Below are 24,300 nucleotides of genomic sequence, written 5' to 3' on the forward strand. Positions count from 1 at the left end.
TTTTTCAAATTAACTGATGCCAGAAAGTTAAACTTAATCCTTCCAGTACTTATCAGCTGCTGTTCACTACACGGGAAGTTGTGTAGTTCTTTTCTGTCTGACCACAGTCCTCTCTGCTGACACCTCTGTCCATGTCAGGAACTGTCCAGAGTAGGAACAAATCCCCATAGCAAACCCCTCCTGCTCTGGACAGTTCCTGACATGGACAGAGGTGTCAGCAGAGAGCACTGTGGTCAGACAGAAAAGAACTAAACAACTTCCTCTGTAGTATACAGCAACTGATAAGTACTGGAAGTATTAAGATTTTTATACAGAAGTAATTTCCAAATTTGTATAACTTTCTGGCACTAGTTGATTAGATATTTTTTTCCACCAGAGTACCCCTTTAATGGGAACTGTGTAATTCTATACTTTTCCTGTGGTGGCGCTGTAGAGAAATTGTACACATTCTTCTGGGTTTTCATACAGATTACAGCTGACCACTGACCATTGACCCCACTGTAAAGCAAGATGTCACCACTTTACAATCATGGTAATCCCAGAATGCAGACTGCCATAAATAGAACCCCCGTTCAGCTAGCAGCACCTTAAATTTAATTTATCCTCATGGGCAGTCATGTTCCCTTTTTTTCAAAGTCATAGTCTGGAAGTCGGAGTCATTCTTTCCTCATAGAGGAATAGAATCCTGTCGTGGATTATGAATTGATTATGCATGATCATACAATATAATACGTTTCCCAGAATGCAAAATCCCCATATCAAGCACTTTGCAGATAAAGCCAGCAAGGATTGCTGTGAGAGTTCTGCTTTGAAGAACGATAAATGCAGCTCTGGAGTATACTACAGGTTATAACGCATAGATAATATGATATATATATAATGGAAAAAAATCTAAATAAATAAATATATAAAATATACACTGCTCAAAAAAACAACACAATGTAATTCCAAGTCAATAAACGAAAAATGGAAAAGGAACTCATTTATCCAGGCGCTGCCGGTTAGGTCATCAGGTGCACAAAATGATGCAATGTATACCGCTGTGACTTCTTCAAGCTAAATTTTCTCTCTGCAGAACTTGACACAGAGATGGCTCCTTACTTCATCAGAAGTGTCTCACATGAAGCGGCCGCTCTGTGTTCCCGGGAGGCCTGTCAGCTCTTAGCCCTGTCCTCTTCCTGTGCTGGGGGTGGAGCCAACAATCAGGTCCTCTTCATCCCTGTGCACAGAAAATTTAGCTTGAAGAAGTCACAGCGGTATACATTGCATCATTTTGTGCACCTGATGACCTAACCGGCAGCGCCTGGATGAATGAGTTCCTTTTCCATTTTCCGTTTGATGACTACGTCAGGACGTATGTGCCTGTGACCTCCGGCTTGCAGCCCTCCTTTTGGACATCAGTGAGTACCCCTATATGGGGTGATATGCGTTACTTCTATTTACAATTGGTGAGCAGCCACCTATAAGTGCCGTGGGTTTCTCCCACATTTACACTTGCTGTTTGTGTTTAAGGGTAATACACGAGGCGCCGTTCCCCGGTCTTTTTTCTTTCTATTTATTCCAAGTCAATGACACTTCTGTGAAATCACACTGTCCACTCAGGAAGAACACTGATTGACAATCAATGTCACATGCTGAGACCATTTCTCAGTTCCTATGCTTCCTGGCTGATGTTTTGGTCACTTTTGAATGCTGGCGGTGCTTTCACTCTGCCACTGGCACACTGTGCTTTTCACAGATGAAAGCAGGTTCACACTTAGCACATGTGGCAGACTTAGCTGAGTCTGGAGACGCCGTGGAGAACGTTCTGCTGCCTGCGACATCCTCCAGCATGACTGGTTTGGCGGTGGGTCAGTAATGGTTTGGGGTAGCATTTCTTTGAGGCCCCGCACAGCCCTCCATGAGCTTGCCAGAGGTAGCCTGACCGCCATTATGTACCGAGATGAGATCCTCAGACCCCTTGTGAGACCATATGCTGGTGCGGTTGGCCCTGGGCTCCTCCTAATGCAAGACAACACTAGACCTCATGTGGCAGGAGTGTGTCAGCAGTTCCTGCAAGAGGAAGGCATTGATACTATGGACTGGCCCGCCCGTTCCTCAGATATGAATCCGATTGAGCACATCTGGGACATCATGTCTCGCTCCATCCACCAACAACACGTTGCACCGCAGACTGTCCAGGAGTTGGCGGATACTTTAGTCCAGGTCTGGGAGGACATCCCTCAGGAGACCATCCGTCACCTCATCAGGAGCATGCCCAGGCATTGTAGGGAGGTCATACGGGCACGTGGAGGCCACACACACTACTGAGCCTCATTGTGACTTGTTTTAAGGACATTACATAAAGTTGGATCAGCCTGTAGTGTGGTTTTCCACTTTGATTTTGAGTGTGACTCCATTTCCAGACCTCCATGGGTTGATTTATTTCCTACGATTAGTTCATTCAATCATTCAGATCTAGGATGTGTTATCTTAGTGTTCCCTTAATTTTTTTCGAGCAGTATATATATATATATATATATATATATATATATATATACGTATATAATTTTTGTAGATTATATCTATCTACATTTCCATGCCACAATTATTATGGAAAATAACAGTAATGCAGTAATGAGAAAAAAAGATCTCATAATGAAAAAAATAAATAAATAAATGCAAGGCTGAGGTTTTAAACAAACCTGATGTTGTATGTAATTTTCAGTGCTGTACAGTATTGTGTGCATAAGGACATCAGGATCAGACACGCGCCATCTGCTGTTCAAATAGAAAAGCGCATGTGGATACGTCTTGCCGGAGAGAAATAACACTGCGACCACATCTGTTACCATAGTAACAGAGGATCAATGCGCCTTAGGTGCAGATAAGGGAGCTAAACTAAACTTCTGAGATCTCGATACAGAGCTTCAGCGTGAGATACTAGGAAATCCACTTTAAGAGAACATTGTACAAAATTACACTTTGTCTCATTTCCATAAAGGTGTTCAATGAACCGGCCGCCATTGTGTAAACTTCTCAGATTCTTTTCTTTCCTAGACATAATCTAGAAGGAACCGAGGCATGTATGTGAGTAGATAAGACAATGCTGGTGAGGCAGACATTAGATGTGTGAGGAGTTATTGACAACAGTGGTCTGCTAACTGTGGACCCCCAGCTGTTGCAACACTACAACTCCCAGCATGCCAGGACAGCCAACGGCTGTCCGGGCATGCTGGGAGTTGTAGTGTTGCAACAGCTGAAGGTCCATTTCTTGCCAACCACTGCTATAATGCATATATCATAACCAGACCCAGGGCCGATTCTTCCTATAGGCAAAGTAGACCATCGCCTATAGCGCACGTTCGAGGGGGGCGGCTGTCACGCCCCCTCCCATAGACTTGCATTGAGGGGGCCGGGGCTGGATCCAGCGCCGGTAGGTTGTGACGTTATGAGGGGTCGGGGCTATGACGTCACAAGCGTTCGGAACAGTGTATTCCAAACGCTGAGCAGCGGAGTACCCCTTTAAGTGTTTAACTGTCCGAGTAGGAGGTATACAATTTACACCTCCTGCTCAGCCAAAAGGCACCAAAATAATTGCGGACACAGCTAGTACAGCGCAGGGGCTCCCATTATTGGAGTACAGCAGTGCTATACAACACTACTTACTGCATTAGGCTGCATTCACACTTTGTTTTTACATTACAGGTGCCGACTCCAGCTGGGGGAGGGGCAAACCGGGCGCTCCCGTACCCCAGCCGGACCAGCGCTGAACTCCATTTACTTTTAATGAGCCAACCGGAGTCAAACGGTGACTCCGGTCGGCTCATTTTTGACCCGTATCCAGTTTTGTGACCGGACCTAAAACCGTAGTATACAACGGTTTTAGGTCCGGTCAGGAAACGCATACGGTAAAAAATGAGCCGACCGGAGACATTGTTTGACTCCGGTCGGCTTATTAAAGTAAATGGAGTTCAGCGCTCGTCCGGCTGGGGTACGGCAGCGTGCTGTTTGCCCCTCCCCCAGCCGGATATGGCACCCGTAGAGTGAAAACGAGGTGTGAATGCAGCCTAAGGGCTCATTCATGTGAGCAAATTTTGTTTCTAAACTTGTAGCGCTAGAAACACACTGAGTTTGAAACATAATGGGGGAGATTTATCAAAACCTGTCCAAAGGAAAAGTTGACCAGTTACCCATAGCAACCAATCAGATCGCTTCTTTCATTTTGCAGAGGCCTTATCGAAAGTGAAAGAAGCAAGCTGATTGGTTGCTATGGGCAGCTGGGCAATTTTTCCTTTTCACGGGTTTTGATAAATCTCCCCATTAATACGTTTGTGTACTTGTGTGAGCGCCCCCTTATACTCTGTGAGCCAGACACACTGCACATGGAGTGTATTCATTATTCTCAGTAGGAAGAGTTGGGATGCCATGGGTTGCTCATCCTGGGGGACTCACTGTAAGGGTGCGTTCACAGGCTATTAGCTAGCAGCGAGTTTCCTGCTGCGGGAAACCACGCTGAGAGTTACGATACCATTGATTTAAATGGGTCCGTGGACAGTCCGAAAAACTGACACTATTGCGGACTGTCTGTGGACCCATTCAAATCAATGGTAGTGTAACTCCAACCAGGTTTTCTGCAGCGGGCAACCTGTTGCTAGTAATAGCGTGTGAACGCACCCTAAGACTGGGTTCACATATGTCCGGCATCCGACCTAGGTGAACTCAGCCTAGATCTGACTCAGCTGATGCCATGAATGATGACAACTTGTCATTAGTTGTATGGCATCCGGTGTCCATTGTTTCTGGGCAGCAAGCTGTGTTCCTCATGTCCGGTGCCCTCTGGCGTGTCCAACCATGCAGTGTCAAAATTGACAGTATCCTATGTGATCAGTTCTAGCATCAGTTTCCCTCCGGTTCAGGCCTGAGGAAAACTATGCCGCCTGATATATGTGTGGTGGCTGGATTATGTGGTAAGCCTTGTGGGGGTTTAGGGTAGTTAGGGTGTTGCTGTTCGGGATGATGAAGGGCGCTGTTAACCCTTGTCACTCGTGACGCCAGGGTGCCGGTTAAATACTGTAATCTTGATAGGCCTATTGCCACCCTTCCCAAGAGCAATAGGTGATGCAGAAATAAAGGATTGTCCACAACCACTGTTAACTGAAAACTTGCAGGAACTTTTACTGAAGAATTTCTGTACATGCAGCAATAGTAACAGTCCAGATAACAGAGTCTCTATAGATATAGCTGAGCAGCGACTGACAGTCGGTTGGGATCAGATAAGCCCAATTTAGCTTCTTAAGGATTGTGTAGCAGAGATCCGCTGGATTTAGGGGAGTAATTAGGTCCAGTGATCCTGCGATGAGTAGCGGGGAATTGCTTAGTATATCCGCTATGCTATAGACCGAAAGGCTTTGGCCTAGTAAATCGTCTTGTAAGCTGCAGAGGTCCTACCTCTTCCAGAATCAGCAACCCAAGAGAGCGATCAAGATCATGCAGGTCCCTTATATGGGCAGGGGCCAGCCGTTTTGGATTGGTCGATAACAACTGTCACTCACCGTTATAGTGCATTGTGGGTGAACACGTCATGGGAACCTCCAAAGGTCCTGTAGCAAAACCATAGAGTTCTAACCTAATCACGTGACCCGCAGGTCCTGCTACGCTTGAACAGGTAGGCAATTACATATATACTTATATCTATACTTATATTAAACAAAACTTCTATACAATCATAAACTAACTGAGGGGTGACAAGGGGATAACTATAGGCGAGGGACCCCGACGTTCCTAGGGACTCTGACTATGGGGACCTCTGCAAAGGTAACGTATGAAATACGGTACCGGAACACCACATATGTGAACCCAACCTTAGAAGATATGTGAATTTGATAATGTAAAGTACAGGGGCTCACCTCTGTAGTGCGGGCTGATAAGCGGCACCTCTGTAGTGCGAGCTGATAAGCGGCACCTCTGTAGTGCGAGCTGATAAGCGGCACCTCTGTAGTGCGAGCTGATAAGCGGCACCTCTGTAGTGCTAGCTAAGTGGCTTCATTGTTTCCTGTTTCATTTATCCATTGGGAGGGAGTTTTCAATAAAGATCTCCAACCTTGGGGCTCTGCAATTGTTGCAAAACTACAACTCCCAGCATTCCCTGACAGCAAAAGTCAGCCTCTAGCTATCAAAGCATGCTGGAACTTGTAGTTTTTCTATAAATGGAGAGCTTACTAGTTTAAGTTCAGTGCAGAACTACATATCCATGCATGTCTTGGTAGCTGACAGGAAAAATCATTAAATAAGGGGGGGGGGGGTCAAAGGGCGGAGACAATGGGTGGAGCCAGGGGGTGGCAAAATTAGCTTTCCCCTAGGGCAGTAAAAATCCTTGCACCAACCCTGACCAGACCTAGTGGCACACCCTTGTCTTTTGTATTAACAGGTCAACCTCACCCCATTACCTTTCGAGCTAATTTGCTGGGGTTCCCTGACCTGCCAGGATGGTTGCGTTATACCCAGCGTTCCCCCTGGCACAGTGCATATTTGTATGGATCCCCTACCAAGCCTGGGAAGCATATCATAGAGGTACAGTGAATACACAGTTGAGTCACAGAGGTAGCTTCCTCTTGTTTTACTAATCCCTGGATTACTATTGTTCAGGTAACTGCATACAACCGGAACACCTTTGAAATCCTTCGAGAAAAGATCATTTTCAACCTTCTTGCTGCAGCAGGTAAGTGGCTTATACTATACAATAATGTATGTTGTATGTAGAGTTCTTCCGATTTAGCTGCAGACATCTGGATACCTGTTTTTGTCAATGAGCACATGCTGGTGATCAGCTGATCATCGTGGGTCTACACGTTGAAATTCTAAGTGGCTACACAGTTTTCCTGAAGCAACCCCGCCGGAGAAATCTGGTAGTACATGGTAACCATTCAAATAAATGGGTAACTATTTAAAACAGGGTTCCCCAACCTGTGGCCCTCCAGCTGTTGTAAAACTACATCCTTCAGATGTCAGAGCATCTTGAGAGTTATGGCTTTGCAACAACTGAAAAGCAACAGCTTAAAGGGGTACTCCAGTGGAATACATTTTTTCTTTTTTAAATCAACTGGTGCCAGAAAGTTAAACAGATTTATAAATTACTTCTATTAAAAAAATATTCATACTTCCAGTACTTATCAGCTGCTGTATACTACAGAGGAAGTTCATTTCTTTTTGAATTTCCTTTCTGTCTGACCACAGTGCTCTCTGCTGACACTATTTTTATTAGAAAAATACAAAACTTATCAAATACAAAACACAAAGCAAGCTTAACCAGCTAGAACATAAATAAGAAATACTCTAGAATCAAAAACAAAACCCATAAACAAAACCCTGCCTAACCGGCCAGCCCAGCTTTACTAAGATACTAAAATACTAAGATATTAAAATATGCCCAAAATATCTAATCAAACACTCACACGCTTACCGAAAATGAACATAAGAAAAATAAATAAAATAGCACAACTTGGCTTATGAATATATAAACATAAAAGTTATCATTACCCAACTATAACTCAAAACCATCCATACTTGGGAACACGCAACAAGAAAACTAAACAAACGTAGCAAGCACAACTAAAAAAAAAATACAAAATAAAATTTTTCTTTTCTTTTTATTTTATTTATTTTTTTCCTTTTTTTACATATATATATATATATATATATATATATATATATATTTTTTTATAAATAAAAATAATAATAGTAATAATAATAATCAAAATAATCATATCACACATACATTCAATTACAAAACGACCAAATTAACTAGATCCTCTATCCGGGACTAATGAAAATACCAAAGAAAACATAACAAAACAGACCAAATAACTGAAATAAACAAAGTAAACCACATATCAACACAACAACTGGTCCGGCTACCATAACGCTATAACATGAAACAATATGAAACAATATAGATATAACACAATATAGGTACAAAATCACTAAATATACTATATAAATAAAATATAATATAAACAAAATATATGCACTACAGAAAACACCTACAAAATCAATAGAAAACCCTAGGAAAATCCCTACACTAAAACTGTACCCTCACCCACACCACTCCTCCTGTACATGGGGTCAGAGTCCATACCGTTCTTACAGTTCACAAAGTCCAGTCCTTAACTGACCCATGTCAGGTCCCCCAAAAATGAACACCACCACCCACAAGCACACCCTCCCCACCTAGCACTCCTCCCAACCAACTTATACACACTGAACCACAACCCACTTTAGGCCCAAGTTTGGTCGCCTGTAAACCCTTCTTACCATATCAGCTTAAAAACAAAACAAGAAGCTAGCGTGCACATGCATTAGCCCACCACCGGGGAGAAGGATGGCAGACTTGATACATTCAAAATAATTTTACACTCTTTCCATAACCCCCCCTACAATTCTCCCTAATCCTATCCCTCCATTCAAACTAACCCTGTTCTCATCCTATCTCTATCCCTATAACACTGTCCCTAACCAAAATAAAGGTACTCTACCCAAAAGGTCTAGTACCTAGGGCACATCAAAAGAAAACCCTCTCCATAGGAGAGAAGCCCTACTGTTACCAAGACTGCCATACTCCAAAGACCTGATCTTCCCGAGGTCACCAGTGATATTCCTACAGACCTCCACCTCGGAGAGGATTTTCTGTTGGGTCGACACTAAACACCGTGCATTCCACGTGTAGTACCTAACCACTAAACTAACTAAGAATAAAGTGCCCCGGTCTCGGCCACCCAGGGTCCTGAATGCCCCATAAGCCCACTCCGGATAGGTAAGGCCGGCAAGTTGACTCCAGCCAATGGAAGCACCCACCCTGTTGCAAACCCCTATATTAAAGGGACAATGAAGCAGGAAATGGTCCATGCTTTCCAGCGTGTCCCCACACTCTTCTCGGTCATCAGAGTTCCTACACTTCAAATTGTCCCTCACATATAGCTTCCCCTGAAAACAGTGCCAGGCCAAGTCCCTACATTTCTGGGGGATCCTTTTCATGTTTAAAAGGTACAACCCCACCCTCAGATCCCGACCTGGGCAGTCCCCGAGCGCCAGAGGCTTCTGGAAGTGGGTCAACAGAACCCGTTTGTCAAGGAACTGCCTTGACTGGGTCCTGATCTCCCACACTCCCAGACCCCACCGACGTATCGCCTTCAGAGTCGGGGTAGCATAAGCCGGAAGATATCCATGGGGCGTACGGAGGTCCTTCACTTGCCCTCCAGTCTCCCATTCCTGGAAGAAAGGCCGAAACCATTCCCTGCAGGAGAGTACCCACGGAGAAGCCCTCTCTGATCAGAGGTTTGAGATGTTAGCTTTCTAGAAGGTGTTGGTTAAGAACACCACAGGGTTTACCATAGATAAACCCCATAGTCTCCTCGTGCGGTACGTAACCTCCCTCTTGACTAGGTTCATCCAGTTTCCCCATAACAGTTGGAAAAACAGGCTGTAGACCCTAGTGTAGTAAGCCTCTGGTAAGATACATACGCTGCCCAGATAGATAAACAAGGGGAGCAGGTACGATTTGATCAGGTGTACCCTTTCCCTGAGGGTCATAGACCAACCCTTCCACTGGTCCACCTTCTGAGCGGCATCCTGGAGCTTACCATCCCAGTTTTCGGTGGGATAATCATCTTGGCCGAATGTGATGCCCAAAACTTTTGCTGACTCTTGGGGCCCTGGAAGGGTGTCCAGGAGATCAAACGTGGGATCTCCCCCTCCCAGCCAGAGACTCTCACACTTATCCCGGTTTATCTTAGACCCGGATGCCTTCGAGTAGCGGTCCACTTCTGACATCACCACATCGACCTCCTCTTGCGAGGACACGAAAATGGTGACATCGTCAGCGTACGCCACCACTCTCTGGGCGACATCCAGCTCTGCTAGACTCATCCCGCCAGACTCATCCCGACATCCCGCCAACTGCCCACAATCTACCCTCTGGACGAAGGGATTGATTGCAAACACGTATAAAAGCGTGCTCAAAGGACAACCCTGACGGACTCCGGATCCCACCACAAAAGAGCTGCCAGACCAACCGTTCACCAGCGGGAAACTCTCTGCCCCTGCATACAAGATCTTAAGCCAATTAACAAAAGTAGTTTGTAAGCCATATCTCAGGAGGACAGGACAGGACAAGCCATATCTCAGGAGGACAGAGGTACTCGTGGTTCACCCGATCAAATGCTTTGGCCTGATCCAGGGACAGCAAGTACCCTTTCCATAAACCCGCACTACTCTGCTCCACTGCCTCCCTGACACTAAGGACCGCACTTAAGGTGCTTCGGCCTGGAACAGAGCAGTGCTGAGCCCCCAAAAGGAGCCGGGGTGCAAACTTCACCAGCCGATTAAACAGTATCTTAGCCAGAAGCTTCCTGTCCTTATTGAGAAGAGCTATGGGCCTCCAATTCTCAATACGGCTGGGATCTTTACCCTTTGACAGAAGAATCAGGGCTGACCTCCTCAATGAATTTGGCAGAGTGCCCGAGGAGAGACACTCATTGAATACCTCAGTCAAGAGGGGAGCTAAAGACTCCTTAAAGGTCCTGTACCACTCGGATGTTAAGCCATCCGGACCTGGCGACTTCTTAGGGGCAAGCCCCTCGATCGCCAGTCTCACTTCCTCTTCCCTGATTTCTTCTGCCAAAATATCAAGAGAGGGGTCTAGCCCTGGCTCAGGAATGGTTTTAGTCAAGAAAGCCGACATCTTGTCTCGATCTAGATCCTTCCTCCCCAAGAGGTGCAAGTAGAAGGATCTGACGACCTCCAAGATCCCTGATCTGGACCGATTCAGAGATCCTGGACTATCAATCAATCCTGAAATGACTTTACTACTCACTGACATCTTACAGTTTCTGTAAGGGTCGGGCGAGCGGTACTTCCCAAAATCCCTCTCAAAAACCAAAGATGCGTGCCTATCGTACTGACACCCCATCAGCAAGGATTTCACTCTGGAGATATCCTCTCGGCTACCTCCAGTCGAGACGAGAAGTTCGAGTTTCCTCCTCAGACCCTGATACAAGCGATACCTGTTCAGGGACCTGAGGCTCGAGAGCTGGCAGAAGAACCCCGCAACCCGCTTCTTGAATATCTCCCACCACTCTGACTTTCTACTACATAGGCCCAGTAAAGGTACCTGACTCTGAAGAAAATCCTCAAAGGACTGTCTTATCTCCGCTTCCTCCAGGAGGCACAAATTCAGCCTCCAATAACCTTTTCCCATCCGGGGGGTCTCTGAAACATTCAGGGAAAACAAAATCATACAGTGGTCGGAGAACTCCACCTCAACCACAGACACTGCGGAAGAGACAGCTTCCTCCTTTAAATAAAACCTATCTATCCTAGACCTGCGACTACCTTGATGATAGGTGAAACCCGCGTGGCCTGAGGGGCTCCGGATATGGGCATCCTTTAGGCGAGCTTCTCTAGTTATGCTAATCAGTGCCACACTATCGCAAGTCAGCGGACCATTGGAGCCTCTCCTATCTTGGGACCTCGTGACATTATTGAAGTCCCCTCCAAAGATCACTTGCCGACTCGTAAAAAGAAAGGGCTTAATCCTCATAAAGATATCTTTACGGCCCCGCTTAGTTTGCGGGGCGTAGATGTTAATGAGCCGAAGCTCTTGTCCCTTCATGAAGACATCTAAGATCAGGCACCTCCCCATTTCTAAATCAATAACCCGTCTGCATTCAACAGGAGCGGTAAAAAGGACCACCACCCCACTATACGGCTCAGCCACAAGAGACCAGTGGGAGGGACCACGCCTCCACTCTCTTCTGGCTTTTACCAGAGAGGCTAGATCTGACAACCTGGTCTCTTGTAAACAGAAATTGTCGGCTTCAACACGGCCGAGAAAATCAAAGGCTGCGAATCTAGCCATATCTGATTTTATGCTGGCACAGTTAATGGATGCCAACATCAGTGGGGTTAGTGCCGCCATCCTGGGTGATTGAGTTAGATGGCCTCACCCCTTAAACCTTCTTCCTCTCCTTCCCTCCTCCCCCATCTGAATCGGAGGAAGACCCATTGCCTCTTTTTAAACTCAGGGATATATCCATCCCAGGATCTTTACCTCCAGCATCTAGTGTTACCTCCGCCCCTGAGGAAACTGCCCCAGAGGAAGGAGGCTCGGCACCTCCTGGAGGCCGCACTGCCTCCTGACCCTCGAGAAGAGGAGGGGAGATAGTATCCTCAAGGGCCTCATATCGATTTGAAAGGACGATAAGAGGGTCGGAGACTGAGTTGTTCCTTCTATGGTCTGAGGCTACAACTGAAGAGGAGGACGGCGCCGCCTTACTCTTACCCTTCTTCCTCCTCTTCTTCTTTTTCTGGCCACCATTTACTGTCTGCTCCTCCTTCTCCTCCTCCTCCACAATAGCGGGACTAGACACTGTTCCTACATCCCCGCCTAGGCCACCTGTACTGCCACAAAAGCCACTCTTATTCCTACCATCCACACCACTACTACTACTCTCATTTACACCACTACTCCTCCTATCTGCACCACTACCACTCCTCTCATTCACACCACTACCACCCCTCCTATTCACTCTACTATCACCACTCTTATTCACTTCACTGCCGCTCCTCCCGATCACTCCACTACCACTCCTCCCATCTGCACCACTACCACTCCTCCCATCTACACCACTACCACTCCTACCATCTGCACCACTACCACTCCTCCCATTTGCACCACTACCACTGTCACATACACCCCTCTCATCCACAGCACTACCACTCCCATCTTTCACACACCTTGTAATAACATTGCTTTTATTGATAGTATTTTGGGGATCAGCAGCTGCTTCACCCACTACCTCTGGGCTGGCCTGGACATGCTTTAGCTTGGCCTTCTTGTACCTTCTCAGGTCACCGGCGGCTGCCATTGTCGGCGACGCTGACGGTGCTCGCTGCTGACACCTCTGTCCATGTCAGGAACTGTCCAGAGCAGGAACAATTCCTCATAGCAAACCTCTCCTGCTCTGGACAGTTCCTGACATGAACAGAGGTGTCAGCAGCAAGCACCGTGGACAGACAGAAAATAAATTCAAAAAGGAAAGAACTTTCTCTGTATTAAACAGCAACTGATAAGTATTGAAAGGATTAAGAATTTTTAATAGAAGTAATTTACAAATCTGTTTAACTTTCTGGCAGCAGTTAATTTTGAAAAAAAAATGTTTTCCACCGGAGTACCCCTTTAACCCCTTAAGGATCGGGTTTTTTTCCGTTTTTGCATTTTCGTTTTTTGCTCCTTGCCTTTAAAAAATCATAACTCTTTCAAATTTACACCTAAAAATCCATATGATGGCTTATTTTTTGCGCCACCAATTCTACTTTGTAATGACGTCATTCATTTTGCCCAAAAATCTATGGTGAAGCGGGAAAAAAAATCATTGTGCGACAAAATTGAAAAAAAACGCTGTTTTGTAATTTTGGGGGCTTCCGTTTCTACGTAGTACATTTTTCGGTAAAAATGACACCTGATATGTATTCTGTAGGTCCATACGATTAAAATGATACCCTACTTATATAGGTTTGATTTTGTCGGACTTCTGGAAAAAATCATAACTACATGCAGGAAAATTAATACGTTTAAAATTGTCATCTTCTGACCCCTATAACTTTTTTATTTTTCCGTGTATGGGGCGGTATGAGGGCTAATTTTTTGCGCCGTGATCTGAAGTTTTTAACGGTACCATTTTTGCATTGATAGGACTTATTGATCACTTTTTATTCATTTTTAAATGATATAAAAAGTGACCAAAAATGCACTATTTTGGACTTTGGAATTTTTTTGCGCGCACGCCATTGACCGAGCGGTTTAATTAATGATATATTTTTATAATTCGGACATTTCCGCACGCGGTGATACCACATATGTTTATTTTTATTTTTATTTACACTGTTTTTTTTTTTTTTATTGGAAAAGGGGGGTGATTCAAACTTTTAATAGGGGAGGAGTTAAATGATCTTTATTCACTTTTTTTTTTCACTTTTTTTTTGCAGTGTTATAGGTCCCATAGGGACCTATAACACTGCACACACTGATCTTCTATGTTGATCACTGGTTTCTCATAAGAAACCAGTGATCAACGATTCTGCCGCATGACTGCTCATGCCTGGATCTCAGGCACTGAGCAGTCATTCGGCGATCGGACAGCGAGGAGGCAGGAAGGGGCCCTCCCGCTGTCCTGTCAGCTGTTCGGGATGCCGCGATTAGCCGCGGCTATCCCGAACAGCTCGACTAAGTCGGGAACTTTCACTTTTAGCGCGGCGCCGCGATCGGCGCTGCGCGCTATTAGAGGCGGGTCCCGGCTTCACTATGACATCGGGCCCGCCGTGATATGACGCGGGGTTACTGTGTAACCCCGCGTTATATCAGAAGAGCAGGACCAAGGACGTACCGGTACGTCCTTGGTCCTTAAGGGGTTAAAGGGGTTATCCACCATAAGGTGACTTTAGTACTTACCTGCCAGACAGTAATGGACATGATTAGGAAGAATCCGTGCCTATTTTGGGGCTAAATGGTTGTGTTGTGAGTCCACCATAACGCTGTGGCAATCTATTTGTGAACAGGCTATTTCCTGTTTGAGTTCCCTCCCTCCAACTACAAGTCCCAGGATCCATTGTTTGTAAGTGTGAGGTTACTTTTCTCCCTCCCAACCCATCGGTCTCTCCACCCATTGAAGCAGACAGGCTGCTTTCAATACCTCTCTAGTAATGTAATGTCTCAGGCCTCATTGCAACCTGAGATGACACTCAAATTGTATGCTAAACATCAGGGCAAAGATCACATAAGAAGTGCAAGACCAACCATTAAATACAGGTACAGACACTATATAAAGAACTACACAAACTTTACAGACTCTGTAGGACAGTCAAATAGACAAAAAAATTCCTGAAATTTCCCTATAAACAATGGAAAGAATGACTTTAACTTCCATCATACCTTGGAATTGGGCAATGTGCTCAATGTCTGTCAGTACATATACTGGTGATCAACATAATGTGGTGGGTCATACAGTTGAAATTCTGAGTAGTTACATATTTGCTCTGCAGCAACCCCGCAGGAGAGATCTGGTATTACAAGAGCCAGTACAACATAAATTCACTTTAAAGGGGTACTCTGGTGGAATTTTTTTTTTTTTAAATCAACTGGTGCCAGAAAGTTACAAAGATTTGTAAATGACTTCTATTAAAAATGTTTTACCCCTCCAGTACTTCTTAGCAGCTGTATGCTACAGAGAAAATTATTTTCTTTTTGAATTTCTTTTTTGTGTTGTCCACAGTGCTCTCTGCTGACACCTGATGCCCGTATCAGGAACTGTCCAGAGCAGGAGAAAATCCCCATTACTAATCTATGCTGCCCTGGACAGTTCCTGACACGGACAGAGGTGTCAGCAGAGAGCACTGTGGACAAGACAAAAAAGAAATTCAAAAAGAATTGAATTTCCTCTGTAGCATACAGCTGCTAAATAGTACAGGAAGGGTAAAGATTTTTTAAATCTGTTTAACTTTCTGGCACTGTTGATTTAAAAAAAATATATGTTTTCCACCGGAGTACCCCTTTTAATAAATTCATATAAATTCAAGTTGAAACTGTTAGAGCAATAACTTTTTTTTTAATTTTTACTCTGACTTTAACTCCTATAATACAGTGGGGGGGGGGGGGGGGGAATTATATGTTCTCTTTACTGTTAGGGCACATTCACACTATGGAATTATTGTTATAAAATTCCTTTAGTGGGATTCTGCTGCACTGTATACAGCAAAGGTATGGAGTGACCCGGCACAAGCAGGAATAAGGCTGCGGTTTCAGTGATATGGAGCTATGGTGGAGTGCGTGTGTAACCCCGCGTGGGTGCCAGTACAGGAGGTGCAAAGTCCATATGTAGAGCGATGAATATGAAATCAAGGAAACAAGACTGCACTCACCAATGGTAACGGAGCTTTATTGCAGCATTCCAGGTAGCAGAAGCAGGTGAATGGAGAGAGGCAGGGGGCGTACACCAGGACCGGCTGTTTCACGCCGGAAACGGCGCTTCTTCAAGCTGGTACCAGATTCTAGACTCCCCTGAAAGAATGAACATGTTCATTGTTTCAGCGCATCCGGTCAGATTGCCATCAGTGGTGATGGTGCATGTCCAAGTGCTGACTGAATCGGCGCTGCTGTGCATTGAATGTCTCTGTCAATGTGCATGGAAATTCTGTTCAGTGTGAATGCACCCTTAAAGGGGTACTCCGGTGCTTAAACATCTTATCCCCTATCCAAAGGAGCGTGACGTCACACGGTGGCGGTGGCGTGACGTCACACGCCACCGGCCCTGCCGTCGCTGGTAAACAGTCCCGGAGTGAACACGCTCGGGGCACTGATTACAAACGGGGTGCCGTGTTCATGATCCCGGGGGTCCCCAGCTGCGGGACTCCCGCAATCAGGCATCTTATCCCCTATCCTTTAAGCACCGGAGTACCCCTTTAAAATCAGCCCAGTGTCTCCCCCACTAATGCATATAGTGTAACCTCATTATACTAGAAATGATTTTATAAAATGACGTTCTTCTATGTTAATGACGTTCACCACCTACTACTGACCCCCTCACACTATTGACTTATTCTTCACTTTTGTCCCCCTAAAGATGTTCCCTCTCCGTATGAAGCGGAATTTCTGATTGACAATGTGGATGTGGAAGAGATGCTCCCACCAGAAGCCCGACACAACTTCCAGGTCCCTCTTCAGGAACTTTGGAACACCCAGCGACTTTCTGTCATCAATGTCACGTCGGCACTGGACAAAGGGGGCAGAGTGCCGCTACCACTGCCGGGACTAAAAGAAGGGTATTCATACAGAGCAATCATGTATTGGCAATAAGATATCACAGGGTCCAGGAGATGTTTACTAGCATTTTCAAAACTGATTTTTTTTTCTACCCAACAGTAGCTAAGAGAGTTTCTTCATTGTGCACAAATCCTGTATAATCTGTTTACCTTCTATGAGAGAACCTGACAAACATCTCCGCGTATCCTAGCTTTCTAAAACCCTGTTAAAGGATACCTCTCATCAAATAAACTTTTGATATATTTTAGATTAATGAATGTTGAATAACTTTCCAATAGCATGTTAATGAAAAATATGCTTCTTTCTATTGTATTTTTCCCGATCAGTCCTGTCAGCAAGCATTTCTGACTCATGCTGGAGTCCTAAACACTCAGAGCTGCCAGCCTGCTTTGTTCACAGCCAAACAGGCTGTGAACAAAGCAGGCTGGCAGCTCTGAGTGTTCTCCTTTGTGAACAAAGCAGACTGGCAGCTCGTAGTGTTTAGGACTCCAGCATGAGTCTGAAATGCTTGCTGCCAGGACTGGTAGGGAGACCCCTAGTGGTCATTTCTTCAAAGTGGAAAATTAAATAGAAAGAAGCATATTTTTTTATAACATGCAATTGTGAAGTTATTCTGCATACATTAATCTATAATATATCAAAAGTTTTTTTGATGAGAGGTACCCTTTAAGTGTAATTTTATATATTGTGAATATATACAAGGTTTACTTAAAATAATGTACAAATTTATATACTGTACCTTAGTGTCAAATTGCTGAAATACTCCTTTAGGGTCTATTCGCATGTACCGTATCCTGTGCCTATTTGATAAGCAGAATTTAAATCTGCAGATTTAAAGGGGTATTCCGGGCAAAAATATTTTATCCTTTGGATAGGGGATAAGATGTTTGATCGCGGGGGGCCCGCTGCTGAGACCCCCCGCGATCTCCCTGCAGCACCTGAATTCTATGCGGTGACTGCGTCTCTAGTTTCGGAAACCTAATGTCTATGGTAGGGGGAGTGACGGCAGCAGTGGCGGTGGGTTAGGCTCTGGCGAGGTGCAGTTCATGCTTTTTGTGTAACATGTCTGCACTTCTTCTTGCACATTGAGAGATTCGAGAGCACGTTCCTCAAGACTATTAGGCCATATTCGCACATCAGAATTTCCGTGCCAAATAGTAGAGGAACGGCTATATGGGGGGGGGGGGGTGTAATGACTATGCGAGGAGGAATGGCTATAACTGTTCCCTCCTCATATAGCTGTGGTGACCAAGGGGTATTGCAATGGATGTAGCAGGGTCTGGTGGTATTAAACCTGGGGGCAAGATGTTGTTAACCCCTTAGTGTTCGTGACGCCAGGATGTGGTTGTTTCAGTATAAGGACCGCCGACAACCAGTCCAAAAACGGCATGCAATGAATGTCCACAGCAAGGGTTTTGAAGTAACTGGAACTTTTACTTGCAATATGCAGGAAACAGTCTTTACAATAATGCAGTTTCCTCAGTGGCAACCGGGACACTGGATACCTCACAGTCTTGCTTGGACTTGTAGTTATGAGGATATTTAGGCAGGCCACTGTGATACTAATAAATTCCTTCGCTGAGTAATAGTCACTTGATTTTTAGAGATATTTGTAACTCACGGTTTAGAAGTGGCTGCTGGAGATGAATTTGCAGTATACAGGACTTTGTGCTTCCTTTTAGGTCCATGAATTAAGAGAGAGAATCTGGAGACTACAGCCCCTTATATACTAGGGGGCTGGACTAAAGGCCATTGGTTGCTAGTTGCCTGGGGTACCTGTACCCTTGGAACTCTGGGTATGTCACATGACTGCAGGTCACATGACCAACACTCTATACACTTTGTACAGCTTTATACATATGAACAACCACTTAAAATTAACATAATAAATACACATGGCATTTATACAAGACACTTGATATAATGCAACCTGGGGGAAGCCCTACAGGAAAGCCCTGTGGACCTAAGGGACTCTTCCTGAGGGGACCTAAGGATGGTACAGAACTAGGTTCGGTACCGGGACATCACATAGCCGTTCCCCCCAATATAACCTGTCCCCCCCCCCTCATATAGCCATCTCCCTTCATATAGCTGTCCCCCCCTTATATAGCCGTCTCCCTTCATATAGTTGTCCCCCCCTTATATAGCCGTCTCCCTTCATATAGCCGCCCCCTATATAGCCGCCCCCCCCCCTTATATGAGCCGTGTAGTCGTTCCCCTCATTTCATATCATGAAATAAGGGGAATGGCTATATGAAATGGGGGGATTGGACATGGAATAGGGGGTATTTCACCATTTGTTTATTATATGGCAATCACGCATTGAAATCGCAATATTTACCTCCATGATCGCAGTCACACATTTTCCCCAAATCGTGCAGCCCTAGTACATTCACATGTGCATATTTTTTGCTGCAGATTAGCTGTAAAGGATTTTGCTATCCGTTGAAGTCAATGGGCGGCAAAATCTTCACCAAAAAAAAAAACGCACATGAATACACACATGTGAACGGACCCCTAAGACTCATTAGATCACCATTTTCCAAACAGTGTGTCTCCTGCTGTTGCAAAACTACGACTCACAGCATGCCCGGACAGCCAACGGCTTTCCGAGCATGTTGGAAGTTGTAGTTTTGCAACAGCTGGAGGCACACTGTTTGGAAAACCCTGCATTAGATTAATGTGTAGCTCTTCAGCTGTTGCAACACACAGCATGCTGGGAGTTGTGGTGCCGTCACAGGTTGGAATACTGTTTTGACCCTCTTTACCATGCGGCAGAGGTTGTACATTCAGGGACATTGGTTTAATCCTTTCGGCAGCAACATCTGTGCAGTTTTAATGTTCTTACTCCGTGCTTCTACAAAGTAATCCCATGCTGTGTTAAGCGCCATTACTGTCACTGCCCTTCACATAATTCGCACTGCTTTTACTTCACAGAGCGTGCCTATAATTACACTCAGGGTAATGCCAGCGATGCCATCTTCAAAAGGCATTTAGAATTCAAAATGTTTTCTTAAAATAAGTCCCTAAGTCAGTGGTCTCCAGGCTGTGTACCTCCAGAAATTGTACAACTCCCAGCATGCCTGGACAGCCAACAGCTGGAGGTCCACAGTTTGGAGACCACTGATCTATAGTCAAAGGCTGTCCAGGCACGCTGGGAGTTGTAGTTTTGCAACATCTGGAGGTCCTCAGTTTGTAGACCACTACCCTAAGTGAATCAATGTTGGTCCCACCTTAGTTATATCTGTTTCTGGGAAAGCTGGGTGACAACTAATAGCAGTCACCTCACCCGCCTCTGCAATATGCACACCATTGACCTGCACCTTAGAACAAAATGCTTTATTTTAACTATTATGTAAAGACTGATCCTTTTGCTCCTATGCAGGGTGTTCGTAAAGGTGGGATCTGTTGTTCCCTTTCCAGAATGTCTTTACGAGACCCAAAAGCCACAGATCCGTGAGCAGTGCAAAGAAGGGAAGAAACCGGTGTTATGTCCTGAGCTTCCACCTAATGACTTCAGCATAGACTGGTGCAACGTGACTCTGGTAAGTAACATGTGTAGTACTGAGTATGGTCACTGGGTGGCATAAGCTCTAACAGTTTTTTTTATTTTTATTCAAATTGTTTTAATTTTAAAGAAATTTTGAAAAAATACAACAGTTTACAGTATAATGTAATCAATACAAAGTAATACATTATGAGAAATGTAATACAAGTAGATGAGTAGAGAACCAAAAAAAGCCCTTATACGGGCACTCAAACATAATCATAAAGAAGAAGAGCAACAACACAAATGAAAACATTAGGGATACCTACATTAGGGATACCCACAATAGACTTTCATCTTAAGCGGGAATCCCGAAAGTGTCATTCTGTGGGGACCCATGGGTGTATGACGGGACCACGGGTGTTGCGGTGTGAGTGTTGGGATCAGATGTTATTAACCCCGGGGGTCGGATGGTAGTAACCCCTAGTGTTCGTGAAGCTAGTGTGGTTTTAGGGTTTTGGAACACCACACGCCCGGTTTTTCCACTATCCCAGTTGCTAGTAGTGAAATGAGAGTCTACAACCAGTTATGGTCAAACGGAGGCTTTACTGAATATAAGACAGATGGAATTATCTTCAAAGCTAAGGCCAGATTTCCCAGAGAGGTGGCCAGGACCCAGAAGGACCTCACAGCTTGCTGGACCAATATACTTGTAATTAACTTGACTCGAGATTGGACTTGACTTGACTAGTTTCAGTGACAGCAGACTTACTGGAATGACTGTAGCGTTTGGAGTCTTCCAGATGCTGATCACTTGCACTGAGATCTCTGGTGGTAGCTGTTCTCAGTAGGGTAGCAAGGTGGTAAGAGCTAAGAAAAGAGAGTGAATTGTAATGGCCGCCCCTTTATATAGTGGGGGGCTGGACTAAAGCCCATTGGTCAAGTTGCGGGTCATAGGTTAAGCTGGTGCTCTCTGGGAGAACATGTGGCAACAAATCATGTGACTGCATAACATAACATGTGACAGACTTAAACAGGTCCTACTTATACTACCTATACACTAGGAGACTGTCTATGCATTAAAGTGATATACACAACATTCTGGAAACAACAGGGGGAGACCTTGCAGGGGAGCTCCCAGGTCACTGAGGGACTTAACCTGACAGGGCCTAAGGCTAGTACAGGACCATGTCCTGTACTGGGACATCACAATTCAATCAAATATGCCATACTCACCAACACTTAAGGAGTGTCTTGTACTGGGAGTGAACATATGCAAATCATAGCTACAAGAAAGGTTCACCAAGTTTATAAGTTCTATAAGTTTATAAGGCTGGGAATCTCCAGTGACCGCCATCTCCTTGTAATGAGAAGTTTGGCAGACATCAATATATGGGCCACCGGTGAACAAACACTCACAGGTAAATGGTCAATGTTTAAAAGTAAAAGTGCCAGGCGGGGCTGTACGGTAAAATCACTACCCAGGAGTTTTTGTAATAGCAGTTGAACCCCATTCCATAGCGGATACAGTTTAGGGCATTCCCATAGTGTGTGTAGGAGGGTCCCCTTCTGCCCACATTCGCGCCAGCAAAGGTTGGAGCATTCAGGATTCATAATGAGAAGCCTGGAAGGCATATAATACCACCGAAAAATTGATTTAGCCACCGCCTCTCTATGGTTGGTGGATCGTAGTAACTTATGGGAATTGCTCAGGGCTTGAAGCCATTGGGTTGTGGTATAGGATTCTCCAAGGTCCCTCTCCCACCTTTCCATATACGGGAGTTTTGTAATTTATGTTCGGTCACTCAGTAGATTGTAAAATAAGGTGATCCCTTTCTTACTGGACGAGGGCCTCTGAAAGAAGGGTAAAATATGGGAGGGTACTAAAATATTGCGACAGAAATCAGTGGTTAAGAGGCTCCTAATCTGCAGGCTTTTATAAAAGTCAGCATGGGGCAGGCTATACATCTCTCTTAGATAAAGGAAGTGTACAGTACCTTTTTTGTCTAAGAGGTCGCCTATCATAGCAATACCCCTCTTTTGCTAGGAGTGGAGATTAAGCTCAGGGATATAGTGGGTTAGAAAATCTAGGGGAACATCTTATAAAATGCAAATCCTTTTCTGTAGTGGTTGCTTGAGAAAATGTGTCTATACACCGTCCGATACATTGATGGCTGATAAATGGGAGGGGGCGTAGAGTTGCTTGGTACTACCAGAAGGCGGGATCTAAGAGACAAAGGGTTAAAACACGCTTCTTCTATTCCAATCCATGTTTTATCTGTATTGTCTGACCACCAATATTGAATTTGGTCTAAAATACAAGCCCTGTGGTAGTCCTTTAGATGAGGGAGGCCAAGGCCCCCTGCATCTGAATGTGTTGCCATAAGCTTACACGCTACTCTGGGTGTCCTACCTGCCCAAACATATGTGGAGATGTTCCTATTTAGAGATGTAAAGAAGGACTTTGGTATGGCTATAGGAAGAGTCCTGAATAAATAGAGGAGCTTTGGCAGTAAGAGCATTTTAAATGCCGCCAGGCAACCCAGCCAAGATGGGATCTGTTTAGAATAAGCAGTCAGAGAGGTAGACATAGAAGAAGCTAAAGGGGGAAAGTTGGTATGGAAGGTGCGAGAAGAGGGGAATGTCAACTGAATTAAGTAAGTAAGTCACAGACTCCGCTCGCCAGTCCAGATCGAACTGCAGTTTAAGGGAGTTTACTAGGGTCTCCGAAAGATGCATCGGTAGAATCTGGGGCCTTGAGGAATTACGTTTATAGAAGGATATCTCACTAAATTGTTGCAGAAGGGAAAATAAAGCAGGTAAAGAGGAGGGAACGTCAGTGTCAAGATCACATCATCTGCGAATAATGCTAGTTTGTGCTCCTGACCTCCTACCGTGATGCCGTGGATGTCTTGATGAGCTCAGATGGCACGGGCAAGAGGCTCAATAGTGAGAACAAAGCAGGGGTGAGAATGGACACCCCTGTCTTGTCCCATTCGACAGAGTGAACTTGTCAGATAAAGCTCCATTGACAAAAACCATCGCGGCAAGGTTGGCATATAATAATCTAATCGCTTCCAGAATAGGTCCTGAGAATCCAAATGCTTCCAACGTGGAGAATGCGTACTGCCAGTTCACTCTGTCGAAGGCTTTTTTGGTGTCAATTGTAAGAAAAGCTGCTGGGGTGCGAAGTCGTTCACAGTGTTGGAGGAGCGATATGACACGTCTGGTGCTGTCGGAAACCTGTCGTCCTGGGGTGAAGCCTACTTGGTCAGCTCCAATAAGTTGGGGAAGTAACGGCCACAGTCTGGATGCCAAAATTCTGGCATAAATATTAACATCTCCATTTAATAAGGAGATCGGTCTGTAGTTAGTAGTTTGATCAGGAGATTTTCCTGACTTATGAATAGTAGTAATAAGCGCAGTAAGCATCTCCCGTGAGCCTGGGGACATAGCTGAATTAAATATGTTGTGGAGGGGGGGGCGCTAAGACATTAGGGAGGTGTCTGGTCCTGGAGCCTTGTGTGGTGGAAGAGATGCTATAGCAGTCACTACCTCTTGCAGGGAGATGGGCGTATTAAGAGAAAAGAGAAAGAAGGTTCAGAAAGTCGGGGAAGAGCAAGAGAATGCAGGAATGAGTTAATAGATGCTTGGGTTGTCTGGGGTTCTCTCTGTAGATTGTACAAGCCATGGTAGTAAGTTTGAAATGCATTAGCTATCTCTCTAGGGGAAAGGACCCATATGTATAAAAGCGCCTCTAACTACTGCTATATGGGCTAACCATAAAGTCCTGGGTTCCACATCTGGAGTGGTATTCAATTGGAAATATTCCATAAAGGTATTCTCAATAGATTTGCTGTGCTCCCAATGAGCAATGATGTGCGTGTTGGCTCTCCAGACAAAGTCACTGCGTTTGGGCCCAGAATCATTGTTACGCCGAGCGCTCCGGGTCCCCGTTCCT

General features: G+C 45.0%; 1 protein-coding gene and 1 long non-coding RNA gene across 4 annotated transcripts in view; one reads left to right on the forward strand and one right to left on the reverse strand.

The window, feature by feature from the left end:
- The window catches only part of LOC130296218 (uncharacterized), a 35,732-nt gene extending 16,955 nt beyond the window's left edge, over positions 1-18,777 (reverse strand). The window contains exons 1-2 of the long non-coding RNA XR_008849161.1: positions 18,474-18,777; positions 15,952-16,090 (exon numbers count right to left, since the gene is read on the reverse strand). This is a non-coding gene — a long non-coding RNA (uncharacterized LOC130296218). The remainder of the gene's footprint in view (positions 1-15,951; positions 16,091-18,473) is intronic.
- Positions 1-24,300, forward strand: part of SGCA (sarcoglycan alpha) — a 70,823-nt gene that overhangs the window by 33,163 nt on the left and 13,360 nt on the right. For all 3 annotated transcript variants that reach the window (XM_056547528.1, XM_056547527.1, XM_056547526.1), the window contains 4 exons: positions 6,410-6,552; positions 6,628-6,700; positions 16,653-16,851; positions 20,238-20,397. In XM_056547528.1, the coding sequence (XP_056403503.1) occupies positions 6,410-6,552; positions 6,628-6,700; positions 16,653-16,851; positions 20,238-20,397 (575 nt within the window). The remainder of the gene's footprint in view (positions 1-6,409; positions 6,553-6,627; positions 6,701-16,652; positions 16,852-20,237; positions 20,398-24,300) is intronic.

The sequence above is a fragment of the Hyla sarda genome, chromosome 12, assembly GCF_029499605.1.
Source record: "Hyla sarda isolate aHylSar1 chromosome 12, aHylSar1.hap1, whole genome shotgun sequence".
Lineage (NCBI taxonomy): Eukaryota > Metazoa > Chordata > Amphibia > Anura > Hylidae > Hyla > Hyla sarda.